We start from the raw sequence: 15,826 nt of genomic DNA, 5'->3' as shown, positions 1-15,826 counted from the left end.
TACTTCTGTTGTGAAACGTTCAACAGTTCATGAAGGTTTCTCAGTTTGAACTGAAACTGTTGTTTTCTGTTATTAAAGTGCTGCAGATTCTCAGATTGAGTCTGTTTGTTTCTGCCAGCAGCAGAGGGCGCTCCAAACCAGTGTGTGTGTGTGTGTGTGTGTGTGTGTGTGTGTGTGTGTGTGTGTGTGTGTGTGTGTCGTCTTCACACACCCTGGTGAAATCCTGACTTCAGAGTCAGAGCTTTATTTCCCACTCATGACCTTTGACCTCTGAACACATCTGCTGGAAACCTGAAACTGATCCTGAACACAAAGCAGCTCTGTGTGTCTCAGACCATCTGCTGCACACACACACACACACACACACACACACACACACACACACACCTTCTTTACTGGAGTTTTTCCAGTTTCTGGAGTTACTGGTTACTGTGGAGATTCATGTTTTACATTCAACAGGAGATAAACATTGTTTTGTCATCAGCAGGTAAAATCCATTCAACATATTGATTGTATTAGTTAATACTGGACGACTCGACATTATTTGTGTCTTTATTAATCTGATTAATTAGTAATAAATGTGCAGCAGTAAAAAAAGCAAAACCTGTGTTCTTGAAGAGAGACTCTGAGGACATTACAGGTTGTTTCTGATTGGTTCAACACTGAGTCACATGATGAACTTTACCAACACACAGCAGCTCATTTTACACACAAACACACAAACACAACAACTCATGTGTCAATCAGACACACTGAGATAAAAACACAACAACAGGCAGCACATGAGGATCTTTATTACATCACTGTTGTATTGTGTTTATGTAGTTTAACGGTTGATAGTGTATAAATGTGTATATTGTATATATATTGATCTCTATAGAACGTAGTTTACTTTCATGGAAAACTGGCAAATATTGACATGTGAGAAGTTGCTGCCAGAGAGTTTTGAGGAATTTTTGCTTTAAGAAATGACTTAAATGATCAATATGAGCTGCAAAGATCAGAAAACTGACTGAAACTTAATCTGCGACTATTTTGATAATCAAGTAGTCATTTTTTTAAGGAAAAAAAAAAAGTTCTGCAATGTGAATATTTGCTTGTTTCCCAGTTTTCTGTGACAGTAAATGCAACATCTTTGTGTGTCTGACTGTTGTTCAGACAAAACACGTCATCTGAAGACGTCACAGCTCTGAGAAATTATCACGTTTTTCACTATTTTCTGTCAGTCGACTAATTTATTAATCGTCTAATCTCTGCTCTACCACAGTGGAGGTTAATCCAACATACAGTAAAGGATCAATATGCTGAGCTGTGATTGGTTTAGCAGCAGTGACCTCTTCACATCACACTGAACATGTCCATAAACCAGGAAACAGGCTCAGACAGCGGCCTCCTGTTGTTTTTACTGTCTGTGTGATAATTACTGATCATTAACAGATTCTCTGCTGTCATCAGCCTGCAGCAGCAATTATCCTCCACATTCCTCCTCCTGCAGCACACAGACTCCCCTTCAGCTCCGGTTTCATTCATATTTGTTCGTTCATTAAACTTTATTTTGTCTGGAAGTTGCACTGAGATCAAGATCTGTTTCACCACAGAACAAATAACCAACAAATAACATCACAAGAAGACAGTTCAGTTGTCACACAAACTCTGATTTAAACAGTCACAGATGTTAAAAGTCCCTCAGAGCAACGAGTTCATTTCCCAGTAGATATATGTGTCACTGGAAACTGGTCCTGCAGACAGCAGCGTGACCGTCAGGGTTCAGATCGATAAAGTCCTGAACTTACTTCCATCAAACATTTAACCAGATGGAGACAAACAGACTGACAGAAGAGACAACAATGAGTCCATTAATCAATTACACTGTTCTGATGATCATTTTTCAAGAAAACTTGCCAAACATTTGATGGTTCCAGGTTCTCAAATGAGAGAATTTTCTGCTTTTCTTGGTTTCTATTATAATTAATTGAATATTTTGGGGGTTTGGACTGTTGGTCGGACGTATCAACACATTTGATGACGTCACCCGGTGTTCCAGCATGTTGTGATGGACTTTCTCAGGAAGTAGAGCAGATTTGTCCACCAATCGATGGACGGTTTGATCCCCGGCTCCTCCGGTCTGCAGGTCAAAGTGTCCTGATGCAAAATACTGAACCTTAAATTGCTCCTGCAGGCTGCACTGTTGTGAGTGTGTGTGAAGGAGCATCAGACACGTTGTGGGTGTTTTTGTATGAGCAGCTGCTGATGAGCAGGTTTGCATCTTGAATGGCAGCATCAGTGTGTGAATGTGGTTTGTAGTGTAAAGTGCTTTATGTGGTCAGAAGAATAGGATGAAGTCCATTTACTTACAGACCAAACAATTAGTCAATTAATTGAGAAAATCAGCAGCAGATGAATCGACAGTAATAATAATAATTGCTAGTTGCACTTCTAGACGCAGTGATACAAAAGTAAATTAAAGGTTAGACATGAAAAACATTTGAAGATGATTCTGTTGTTCAGTCTTATTCCTTCACATCCAGGACACAAAATCAGTGTTTCCCCTATATTCATAAAATTATGAGCGCTGCTGCTAAAATTTCAGACGATCATTAATATAACGAGCTACTAATGATTTTCTCTCGCACACTGTGCAACACCCTAGGTTACTGTGGATTTGTTAGTCATCCTCACTCTCTTCGTTCTCCGTTAAGGAATAAGGCAGTGCGTGTGTGTAAATGTACAGTACAGACTGTGTGTCAGTTAATAAATGCAGCAGCTCCTCAAAACAAAGAAAATACTCATCTATCGAAGGGGGTTAGCCCCAAAGTTAGCTTACAACGCGTTAGCTTAACTTGACCAGGTTCACTTAAGGTGGACTGACTTTTAAGGTGGACCAGCAATTCTCATTTTAGTGTCAATGTCAGCTGCTCTTTAACAGTGAACGGAGAAATGTCTGGCTGATGAGTCTCTGGAGTTTTTCATGACCCCACCGCCACCACCGCCGCCGCTCCAAAGCAGTCAACCTAGGGGAAACACTGAAAATACTCCGATAACCTTCCATCTTTGACTCAAATCTGTAAAGATTAAACATTTCCTGCACAGGCTCAGATATTGTGGTGTATTTTCATTAAAAGTCATTGGTGTGCTTAAAGACAATATTAAGCTATGCAGATTGATTTTATAAGTTTATAAGCAGTAAGGGCTAGTGTGATACAATTTGTATTGGTGTAGTTATAATCTCATGAACCATATTTAATCACACTGTACGTATAGAGGCACGGTAGAAGAATCATAATCATACACTGGAGAAATGTGAGTGTGTTTGTATTACATGTCACTTTGCTTGGGTCTGCTAAAGTCTTCACCTTTCAAACATACTCTCTGGAGGAGATCAAGAAATAAGGCTGTAAAATGACTAGAATAACTTATAAAAAAAAATAAAAGGCCAGAAGACAACTTGGCAATAATGGTGTAAAATGATTCCCAATACTTGTATATAAAAATTGGATATAATCAGGTAGAATTGAATATGTCAGTACATATCCTCAAACACCTCAAAACCTGTTTTGAAGAGTTTTGACCAACAACGAGTGACGGAGATAAAAGTAACATAATAATTGGTGTGACCTAAGCCGACCCAAGGACATAAAAACAATGCCCCAAAGAAAAACCTTTGGAGCGATTTGGTTCTTTGTAAAAGTGCTACTTGCTCCCCTTTTTTTGCCGGCATTAAAGAACACTTTGCTGCTTGGACCTCTGACTCCCTTTTTATTTTCAAGAGAGAGTTTTTTGCTCTGGTATCCATTTCTGCAACAATGTGATACAAAAATATTAAGATAAGATATGATATGATAAGATAAGACACACAGACACAGACACACACACACACACACACACACACACACACACACACACACACAGCTCATATATAACCTGCAGAGAAGTTCTCTCCTCCCTGTAACCTCCGTATCCGTCTGCACAGCACATACAGTGATGATGACTTTCACACACGTTCCTGAAACCGTTTAAAAAGGAGCTTCTGTGTAAAATCCTGACATGAGGAGCTCTGAGCCAGTTTCCCTCCTGATGCTGTAAAAGTAAATGAATGTGATTAATGTGACTGTGTGAACTGGACGCACTACAAACACACCAGCTGCTGCTGCCGGTGTTTCATGTCCTGTATGTTCTGTTCACAGCAGACATCATGACTTGTGTAAGCAAAGCAAAGAAAAGTGTTTCCTGCTGGTTTCTGTTTATCTCATCAGCTGTTGAACTTTGGTTGCCATCGGCGACAGTGTCGACTTTTTAACTGCAGCGCATTCCTCCGACGTCTGTCCTCAACCAATCAGAGCGCAGCTTCGAAAGAAAAACAGATTATTGAAACCTTGAAACCAGAATTCATTTTAACTTCTCGTCCTTCAGCAGCAGCAAGACATAAATATGTTCTGCATGTTCTGTTGTTGTCTGGCTGCATGACCTCTGACCTCTGAGCTTCTTCCTGCTGACGTGTTGCTGTTCATACTGGAGATGTAATGACTGATAAATGTGTCAGGATGCAGATTTAAGATATAAAGACAGAGAAAGTTATTCATCTTTTCTCTGAACTTAAAGAGAAACTTCACTCTAAATCCTCTTTTTTGAGTTCATTCTATCAGCTGTTGGTTCTTCTGTCTGTCTAGAGATGCAATTATTAGTCGATTAGTTGCAAAACATTTAATCGATTAATCATTTTGAGTAATTAGAGTCAGAAAATGTCTAAATTCTCTGATTCCTGTTTCTTCATTTCTTTAGTCTCCTTGACAGTAAACTGAATATCTTTGAGGACGTCGTCACTGATCAACGTTTTCTGACATTTTATGGACCAAACGACCAATCAGTTAATAGAAAATAATCCAAAGACGAATCAATAATGAAAATCATTGTCGGTTGCAGAACTATTTCTGTCCTCTAAACCAGCAAGTTCAGTAATAATTCAGTCTCGAGCTTCACTGTCTCCACTTTTATTTAACAAAAGATATCTGTTTAAACAAATTAAACCAAATGAATGATTCAAGTACGCGGTGTGGAGGTCAGTGGGACCAGTAGTGGATGTGATGTATGGCTGGTTTTATCACCTGGAGAACAACAGTGGTTTAGTCTATAATATATAATATTTGATTGTTAAACACACAATATGTAATTTCAGCCGCTAGGCGTCTCAATCAAAACAATAACAAAAGACGGAGTGTGATGACGGTGTGAAGTAGCAAGGGATCATGGGAGTTGTTGTCTTCGTTGTTAAATAACCAGCTTCACCGGGATAGGATTACTCCAGTGTTCATCATTCAGGATGTTTTTATTCTCCAGAACAAACGGACCCGGAGATTACAGGTAAAAACACTGAATAAAACTGTTTCACCTAAAAATCAGTGTTTCTCCGACGATGTACGGCGACCACCGGACGTCCGGTACGGGCTGTTAGCCGAGCTGCTGCTAACACTTGTTCGCTTTATTTCTCTTATAACTTTAGATCCAGACGTTCGGTCGGTTTCTCCCGGGAGCCGAATTATCCGCAGAGGTCTCCTCCTCTCCAAAAACAAACGTACACGCAGATTAAAATCGTTAAAAATACTAATTAAAGCTGTTTCACCTAATGAAATCAATATTTCTCCGACGATGTTTGGTGACCACCAGACTTCCTGGAGGGGCTGTTAGCCGAGCTGCTGCTAACGTTTGTCCAGTTTATTTCTCTGATAACTTAAGATCCAGACATCCAATGACTAAAATCCTTCTTCCGGCTAAAAGATATAGTTAAAAACCACCTAAATTTATCATGAAAATGTGGCTTAAAACTGAATAAAAGTCCATTTATAACAGTTTGTGTGGAACAACCACAACGCTGATGTATTATCTTGTATGTGTGTAAGTTACTCTTTGGTAGACGCCATTGTAGCGGACAAACACAGCGCCGCCGTATGCATCTGGTGCGTGTTTACTCTTTGGTAGAGGAGGTATGACGTCATCGACAGGCGACGAAATGAAACGGTCCGTTACTTTGATTAAATTACAGATTTCTCTGAGTTTGAAAACTGTTGGAAACATTTGGGATAATGTAAGTACACAACTCAACAACATATATAACATAAGTCTAGTTGTTTTTAGACATTTTAATGTGGAATAATTACATATTATACCTTTAAATCAGTTGTTCAAACAACATGGTCAGCTCTATAATCATGTTGAATTTATTCATCGCTATGTTTCTCCAGAGGACTTCTCACTTGTCTGTGATGTTATTCCACTTTTTAAAGGTTTAAAGGGAAACGTTAATCACTCTGTACCGTTGGATACAACTGAAACAACTGCCGTCGAGTTTGGCGATGCTATAATATAAGCTCTATATATATGCTACATAAGAGATATCTGTTAAAATGCTCCACAGGTTTTATCCAACTGATCATTATTTGCAGGAAGTCGTTGATGTGAGCTGAAGTGTTTGTGTGGCGGCTACAACTGTGGATCAAACAATGAGGATTTATTGCTGATCATTGATCATATCGGCCCTCGCTGTGCATTAAATGTATTGTTTGTATTCACAGAATATGACAGAAGTCTCTGTTTGCAGTTCTGTCGGCTGCAGGTGTTTCCAGATGTGTATGAAGCCTTTTGATGATGTCACTGATGATGTCACAGCAGGGGTCGGGGGCTGAACTACAAGTTTAAGAAGTTTTTAGATAGAAAGAAGAGAAGCTACCGGACGTCAGTAGCTCCTCATCTCATCAACAAGCATAACACACCACAATCCCCACGTGCATTGTGGGTAATGTACGCGCCAGGTTTTGACGGGATAAAATAACACAACATCTCCTGGTTCTGCTGCATCGATTTGTCCATCGTGAGTGTGATGATGTTACCAGACAGAAAAGATAAATGTGTGGAGCTCTTACTGTTTTTATTGGTTTGTTGAACATTAGTTCATCTATTACTAGAAACGCCACAATATAAAAATACTCCTTTACAAATAAAAGTCCTGCATGAAAAACCTGAAAGGACCAGAATGTAGGATTCAGATTGGAACCAACTGAGTAGAAGTATAAAGTAGTATTAAATAATAATACTCAAGTAAAGTGCAAGTACCTCAAAACTGTCCTGAGTTACTTCCCAGCAGTGGTGACATGCGAACAGACTCAGTGATACTTTACACCGGCTGACTGCTGTTTGTCCGGCTGGAGGTCCAGGACGGTAAACTTTAAATATTTTCCTGCTTTTAAATGTTTTACAAGTGGAAAAGGTCGTCGAGGGTCAGAGGGGGAAGAATCCAGGTCAGACACATTCAGGTCACACTGAGCTGCTAGCTGTTAGCTTACATAACGTCAGCTAGAGTCAGCATCTTTCCGTCTTTCAACCTTTTTTAATACAAACCGAGTGTGAAACATGAACGTAGCTTCAGTCTGGATGTGAAAGTGTTTGTGTGGAGTCTTTCAATCATCAAACTCCTGATTTCTGTCGCTGTAATCAGAAGAAATGCATCATTTCATACAAATCTGAAACACACAGCAAACTAAAGATTAATTACATTATCAGTTATTTGCTGCTTTTATCCTCGATGAAAAGTTCCAGACACCCGAGGTGACGTCGTCGACAACTTGACACTTCAAAACCTGAGAATGTTTAGTTTACTGTAGAATAAGAAACAGAAAAACAGCAAATTTATGCAGCAGAGAAGCTGGAACTAAAGCTAAAACGATTAATCAATCATCAAAATAGTCTCCAGTTACTTTCTTCAATCAATTAAACGTTTCAGCTCCACGTGATGCTGTGAAAGTGGAATTTCGTAACGCTGCTTCTGTCTTTAGTGGCTCCTGGTTGGTTGTTTGTCAGCGATTTAAAACTGGACTCAGTTTAACTGAAAAGTTAAGTTTAGTAGATTATAACTTTTATTTTAATGGTATTTGATGACTGTAGTGCTTCAACTTATGAATATGTTCTCGATTGAACAGTTTGTAGATCGTAACCTTCCATCGCAGGTTCACAGTGAGCCGCATCATCTATATCTTACATCACTGACAGGTTGATAAAAACTTCTACAAGCTTCCAAACAGCTTCTGCTTTCATTCATCTCAGCCGACTGTAAACGCTCTGATGTCGGAGCTTCCAAGAGTTACCTGAATGCACCCAAACCGAAGAACTTTAAAAACAATCTGCACTCGAGTGACATGTCTGTGTGTTGTTTTCGTCACCGTAGCAACCTGAGTTACTGGCTGGGGATTGATGAAGGTGAAGAAACACCTGTTGATGTGGAGTCAGCTGATTGTTCTGGCGTTGGATTGTCAGCACCGGAATGTGAAAAAGGTAAAAAATTGGCTGTAAAGTCCCAACGTCCGCACTGAAGTAGAACTGAGAGATTCCTCACGTCACACCAGAGAGACACTCGGGGGAAAAAAACTGCAAAAACACTCGAAAAAGAAGATAAATGCTGATGGAGGCCAAAACATGAAGAAGTAAAAGATCAGATGAACGTTTGCATCTCAACTCCGACTCCTATTAACACAAATCAGCTTGAACTGTTTCTTTACTGTGTTGCAGTGGTGCAGCTGAAGAGGTTAATGTGTTTTCTGTAGAAGTCTCTCTGCAGGAGAAGCATTAAAAATGTAAACAGAGGATATAACCAGCGATGAGTTGAGTTCACTGACGTCTGAGTGTAGCTCGTGACTCAGCTGAGTGAGTGTTTGGAGACGAACAGCCGACTGTTTGAATAAATAAAAGTAAAGGTCCAAGTTTTCTCAAGTCTGTCTGAATACAATACTGATGATCACATGTACGTGGTCTTGCTCACTGTAATAATTCCTCTTCTCCATTCTGACCCTGAAGCTGTAGTTGTAGTTAAAGCTGTAAGCAGCGTTGGTCGGGACCTCGCACTCTGGCCCGTCGGGATCAGATCATTTTGCTTTTTGAAAATGAAGGATATTTATTACAAGTGTGGTGTACAAATCTTGAATTTACATGTTTTTTTCTATCTTTTATTGTTTTTGAGATATTAGAGTGTGAGTTTTAAAGTCTTTTCTTGCTCCTCCTGTGATTTTATAATGAGTGTGTATTGCGAAATGTTTCACAGCACTGAGGGAGTGACATCACCAGGAGCAGTTGGAGAGGAGGATTTTAGAGTACGCTTCTTGTGAAATATCCTCATAAATCCCATGACTTTGGCCAAATCTAACATTAAAAATCATTTTATAGTAGGAAACAGGTTTGAAGGTGTCAGTGTATGATTTGTAGGTCTTGATGAGACGAATAATTGAGTTTTGGTTTGATCTCTCTACGACATTCCTACGGGCCGTGGCGGCCATTTTTGTTACATAGGTGGCGCTAGAGAGCACATTTACTTAGTACTTTAGGGGTTAATTTTTACATTTTATCAAATTTTTCCACCAGACCTGATGTGCGTGTCAAATTTGGTGTGTTTTTGAGCATGTTTAGGGGCTCAAATTTAGGGTTTAATCCCATAATAATAAAGAAAGAAAGAAACAAACAAACACACAAAAAACAATAGAGTCCTCGCCCTTAACCGAGCCCAAAAGGTGAGGACTACTGTAAAACCCTTTTGGGCTCGGTCCCTAATTACAACTTGGAGATTTGACGGGAACACTTTTTAAGAGTTGGAATATATATATAATATTTGGAAACTCATAATTACTCTGAAATGACATGAATGAAGTTTTAAGCTGCAGTCAGACTGAAATTTGTGGTTTAACGTTTCCCTAAAGTTACTTTTGCTTCTTTTTCTTTTAAAGATTTTTGTTGATGAACGTCCACTTTCACGTTCTTGAGTGCCAAACAACATGATCCGTCCTTTATGTCCATATACAGTACAGATGTTTAGATTCTTCTCCATAATGCAAAACCATCAGGGAGGCGTCTGATCATATGCAGCAACAACAACGAGCCCAATAAACATCCAGCCAGAGTCTTAAAGAACTATCTTCAGCAACAAGAAACACAAGGAGTCCTGCAACAGATGGTCTCTGATCTCAACATCATGGAGTCAGTCTGAACCTGCAGGCGAACCGAGGAGAACTGCTGCTGTTTTAAAGGCAAAGCTGCTCACAGCAGATATTGATTTACTTTACGTTCCTGCTGTTTACTCAACTGCATCAAGTTAACTGATCAATAAAAACTATTCAAAGCATCATCACTTTATTGTTAATGCAAAAAAAAAAACTTTTGCACAGTTCTGTATATAAAAAGATCTCATAAAATTATAACATTCATTCATGGTTTTGAACCTGTAACCGCTCTTTTCTGAATGTGTTTCAACATTTAAGTGGTCTGACTCAGCTCTCTCACACAGCTGCTGCAACAAACGTTACCCTCTTTGTGTGTCATCCTCAGAGACGTGATTTAATTTCACCTTGTTTTATTTTAAAGTGCTTTTATCACCTCCTGGAGTTCGCACAGTCCGCCCACATGCTGCTTCAGTGAGGCAAGGGCTGAATATTTTCCATCTGCGTTCATCTGTATGCTGATGACACCCACGTATTCCTTTTAATGACACTTTCTGTTTGAAGAAAGATTGAAGAAAGTCAGTTCCTGCACGCGAAACAACACTGATCATTCTAAACAAACAAAGCTCTCATCAGTCTTTTCCCTCGCTGTCTGTTTGAGTTCCCTGACGGCTGAGATTTAAAGTGGAAATGACTCCACAGACCACAGATTCAAACAAACCCCGAACACCCTGCAGCTGCAGACGTTCGCAAAGTTTCCATGTTTGTGTTTGTTTATCTTGTGCTTTGAGTTTTTCAGCTCTCTTCAGACTTTGATTTACCAGATATCAGATCTTTACACCAGCACACGAGAGGAAGGGGAGTGTGGGTTGCAGGGGGGATGTGGGGTGTGGAGGGGGGGGGGAGTTTCCTCTTGCAACTCAGCCAGCAACATCCAGATGAAAGACGAGAGGAGTTACACTCATCATCAGTTGTTACTGTGAGCTCAGAGGAAATCCTTTCTGATTCATGCTAATGTGCTCCTCCTTAAGACTGTAAGGAGGCGTCATCACATTCTCTCAGTGTACGACATCAATATTCATCTGATATGTGTTTATATGTTTCATCGATCATCTTCATCGTCATCCTGCTGCACATCATCAACAACTTGTTGACATCACATTTAACTCTTGATGTTGGTTTTTTGTATTTTCTTTCATGTATTTCTTCTGAAAGGATGTTTGTCTGCTGATTGGTGAACTTCTTTTCTCTTTTTGTGTTTTCTTCTTGTCATTTATTTATTTTATATCCTGATAAATCATGTTTCATTTATTATTTTGTTCCTTGGAGTTAGACGGCAGGTCGCGTACTAGCCTGTGGCTTCTTGACTTCTCCTGTTTTATTTCTGCCATCTGATTTTTATGTTGTTGCAGAAACTACTCAGGATGTACGACCATTCGTAAAAAAAAAAAAAAAAAATACATATATGAATAAAATTTCCACTGGTCAGCCAAACTAATTTCCGTTTTAACTTAAATATTTAAATTCTTTGGATCAGCAGCAGGTTTGAGTCGCTCTGCTGTTGGAGGTCAGAATCAGATGTTGTAAAGTGAGTCATGTCTCTGGTTTTAGACAGAAAGCAGCTGCTGTTGTGAGATAAAGAGTCTGTTTGGTTTCTGTGTTGGACAGCAGGAGACACATCTGAAAGGAAAGACTGTTAAAACCATCAGGTCTCTGACATGGACGTCGTTTTTTAACTGACCGAGCCTCTGATCGCTGTGTGATCAGAGGGCGTGTTGTGATTATTCAAGTGAGGTTTTGTACCGTTTGGGATGTTTCCTCAGTAGAGAAGTTTGGCTACATTCCATTAAATCATCCCCTCCTCATCGAAGTGGCTCAAGACTGAAAGTTACTGAGTTCAGTTGGTTCATGATGTGTTCAAGACTTATCAGAGCTATCGTAATTATGAGTTTCCAACTTCAATTAATTAATCTCAGTTAAAACCCTGAGAATCAGATTTTTCTGTAAGCTCCGTTATATCTGGACTAAAAAAAAACAAAAAAACATGGATGTCTCATCAACCAAAAACCAACGTTCAAAGTATTCAAACCCAGATTTAATAGATATGATGTGACTCACACAATGACACACAATGACCAGAATGTTCAACAAACATGTGTGATCAGTTTAGAAAATCTCTATCTGTTTTTTTATTTTTTATTTTCCAGACTGGAGACAAACTTTAAGTCGTCGTCTTTCATCCCGTTCGGTCCACAGCTGCTGCGGACGAAGACAGACCAGCATCATCATCTGAGTCCCTGCAACATGTCCTCTCTGTCTCTACATCATTGTTTAAAGAGGACATATCATGCACATTAACAGGTATCACAACCTCTGGACTTTGTGCTACATTATAAATTTCTCATTAGACTTCAATACAAAGTCCAGCTGTGATTTTGTAGCACAATAAGCTAGTGGGACAGCTGCAGGATGATAGGCTGACGATGAAGGTGTGTCACCGTGCTATTGGTTAGATGTGACCAGCTGATGCGAACATCTGACGTCTCAATTAATGGCGGGCGACTACAGACCTGAGCGTGCACAAGAACTTTCACTAAAGCTCCATTAGTAGATCCCTTAATGTAACGTGCTTTCAATCCACAGTCTTCATTTGTACAAAAAATGCATTTAAAAGTCTGTGTGAAGCTTCTATTCAGCTTCATCAGTCTGAGTTAGTCATATCAAGTGGATATCTGACACATTTACAGTCTTTTTAGCATCAAATTCCCTCTTTGTGTTTCCTCGGACAGTGTTTCCCTGTTGAGCTGCAGGTGGAAGTATAGTAACAAAAAGAGGAACTTTGGCACTAAAAAGACTGTAACGTTGAAAGATATCTACTTGATTTGACTCATTTGGATGCTGAAGCTTCATATTAACTTCAGATAAACTTTTAAATACATTTTTTGCACAGAAGGAGGACTGTGGATTTTGTCCTCCATCACTTCCATTGTAAGGTCATTATGAAGGGATCTTCTAATGGTCAGTATGAACAGGAGGAATGATTACAGCAAGAAAAACAGCTTTAATGTCCAAATTTGTAAAGTTTGCAGTTATTATTTGTGTACGTTTACTTCAGTGAGATTCTGAATGCAGGATTTTACTTGTAAAGGAGTATTTTTAGACTTTATTGATCCTCAGAGGGGAAAATTCACGTTACAGCAGAGCAGTAATAGTAGTAATAATCTACATTATATACAGGCTGTATACATGACCTGACTTGTGGATTGTAAAAAATAAAAAGTTGTGCAGTGTATATACAGGAGTAAAGGTTGTGGTTGGTGTGTATAGTTACATGTGTTCATGTTATAGAGGTGAAGTCTGCGTGCAGGAGGTTTCTAACAGACTTTTACTGAAGTTAACGGTCTCACTGCTTCTCCTCATGACTTCATACTTCTTCCACTGGGACCGGAGTGTGTCTGGTGTCCTGTGTCCGCCCCTCCTCCCCCCCCCTCCTCCCGCCTCCCTCACTATAAAGCTCCGTGGAGGGACCGCGGGCTGCGCAGCAGGAAGAAGAAGCTGAATCAAGCAGAGAGGAAGAGGAGGAAGCAGCAGCAGCAGGAGTATTAACCGTCTTATGTTCAGAGAGAGAAGATGAAGGTGTGTCTGCTGGTCCTGGGTCTGTCCCTGGTTCTGACCGTCTGTGTGGCCCGATCCCCGTACCAGGCGGTGCTGCAGCACAGCCGGATCAGAGGCCGGGCGCAGGGGTGAGTCTGAGCCGAGCCGAGCCGAACCGAGCCGGGCCGGGCCGGGCTGAGCCAGGCCGAGCCGAGCCGAGCCGAGCCGAGGTTCAACTGTGTGCAGCAGACTGTGTCTCTGTAGTGAATCTGTGCATCAATATATTTAGTTTTCATTGTGTTTTTATTGAACTTTCTGGTTTGATTGATCTCTGATAATTAATGATCAGTAATAATGAATCTTTATCTCTCTAATGTTCTGTTAAGTGATTTATGTTCATTTTATCTGCTGTACAATCATTTATTATCATCATAATCTGCTCTCGAGGAACAAACGAGTTTAAAATGATCTCGTTTCTTTAATGAGACTCTAAAAACCACCTTAAACTGTTGCTGTTGGATTTAAGGTGGAATGAGTCACTTTCAGGGGGAAATAAGGACCAGAGATGTTTCGGCGGTAGAACAGCTGGATCTGATCACTGACAGATTAAACATGAGCAGCTGTGAGTTAAGATAAACTGATTTATCATCTGACTGTAAAATACAACTTCTAGAGACGTTTTCTCCTCCTGATAGTCGAATGTAAATCTGAATAATGTGACATATGTTATGTTATATTATTACTATATTTACTGGAAAGTATTTCTGTCTTATTAAAGCAACGAAAATCCCTAAAAAAAAAAAAAAAAAACGATCTTATAAAAGCTCATAAACGTTTCATATCCATGTGAAGGTGGAGTTTTGGGTGATTTAACTGTTTGAAAAGATGTTTGGAGATAAAACAGCTGAAGCTCCAACATGAATGCAGATGTTCTAAACTGATTAAAAACCCTTAAAAACATCTGGTTTGATCATTAACAGACGACATGAACACGTTATGTTAAAGAGTTCAACTTTTAGAGACTTTTCCTGTGAGTTAAAAGTGGATTTAATAAAAAAAATAAAAAAAAAACTTAAATAAAAAAGATTATAGCTGCAGTAGATGTTTAAAAGTATTTCAGTGTTTTATTAAAGCAACAGAAACTATTAACTGTTTATTAAAAGCTCATTAATGATTCATATGCAGGTTAAAGTCACATGACATTCGGAGGATGATGCTGGTTTAATCTGGAGATTATTGAGCAGTGATTAGTTTGCAGATGTGCAGATTTCAGGAGATAATATTTGATCAGATTTGATAAAATTGAGTTAATGTGTCAGCAAACGTTTCTGTAGAGATGCAGACTGTTTTCGTTTTTTTACATTAAAGTCTGCATGTTGAGTCCAGATGTTTGGACTTTAATAATAATAAACTTTATGAAAAGCAAAACATGAAGCGAACCGTAACATGTACAATAAAACCATCAGATAAAGTCTTTTAAAACCATAAAAAAAAAACATCTGATGTGATGCAACATGAACAAGTTTTATTGAAGAGTTTTGATGAAAAACAGTCCGTTTCATCATCACAGATGTCATGTTACTGACTGATTTATGCTCATAAACGTGTGTAATAATCCAACATTTCAGTGGATGTTGAGAGACTTTAAAGCTGAAGTTGATCATGAACAGCTGACTTTAACTTCTGACTGATTTATGTTCTTTGACCCCATCAAAACTTTAAAATTAAATCAACTTTTTCATATTTTTCATGACATTTTAATGCGTTTTGCAGTAAATCTGGACTGTTGTACAGTCAGTGTTTTATCAGAGGAACTTAAACTTGTCATATCCAGTTAAAGGTGGATGATGATGATGATGATGATGACGAAGCAAAACATCAGTTTGAGTCTAAACAAACCAAAGTGAAGCTTCTGCAGAGACGAATAACTTCATTTAAGATCAGATTTAAGGAGTTTACAGACTGTAGGATCGTTTTTTTTTTTTTTTAAGGGATGTTTTGAACCTCAGACTCATGCTGACTGTGCGTCTCTCTTCTCTTTCAGGCCCAACGTTTGTGCCATGCAGCAGGTTAAAGGCACCGATAAGAAATATTTCACCAACTGCAAACAGTGGTACCACCGCAAGATCTGCAGCCAGCCAACGTGAGTCAAGAGTGTTTAACTAAATTCATCATTACACATATCAATATTGATTCAAAGCTGATTTTTAGGGATTAAAAATCTTCCTCTTCTTGAAATATTTGGAGGAAAAAAATGTAGTTGT

General features: G+C 39.2%; 1 protein-coding gene across 1 annotated transcript in view; it reads left to right on the top strand.

Moving 5' to 3' along the window:
- The first annotated feature begins 13,496 nt into the window (after positions 1-13,496).
- Positions 13,497-15,826, top strand: part of tgfbi (transforming growth factor, beta-induced) — a 36,388-nt gene continuing 34,058 nt past the window's right edge. The window contains exons 1-2 of the mRNA XM_044363183.1: positions 13,497-13,711; positions 15,607-15,705. Coding sequence (XP_044219118.1) covers positions 13,599-13,711; positions 15,607-15,705 — 212 coding nt within the window. The 5' untranslated portion in view covers positions 13,497-13,598. The remainder of the gene's footprint in view (positions 13,712-15,606; positions 15,706-15,826) is intronic.

The sequence above is a fragment of the Thunnus albacares genome, chromosome 10, assembly GCF_914725855.1.
Source record: "Thunnus albacares chromosome 10, fThuAlb1.1, whole genome shotgun sequence".
NCBI classification, from domain to species: domain Eukaryota; kingdom Metazoa; phylum Chordata; class Actinopteri; order Scombriformes; family Scombridae; genus Thunnus; species Thunnus albacares.
This window is presented reverse-complemented; position numbering and strand designations above follow the sequence as displayed.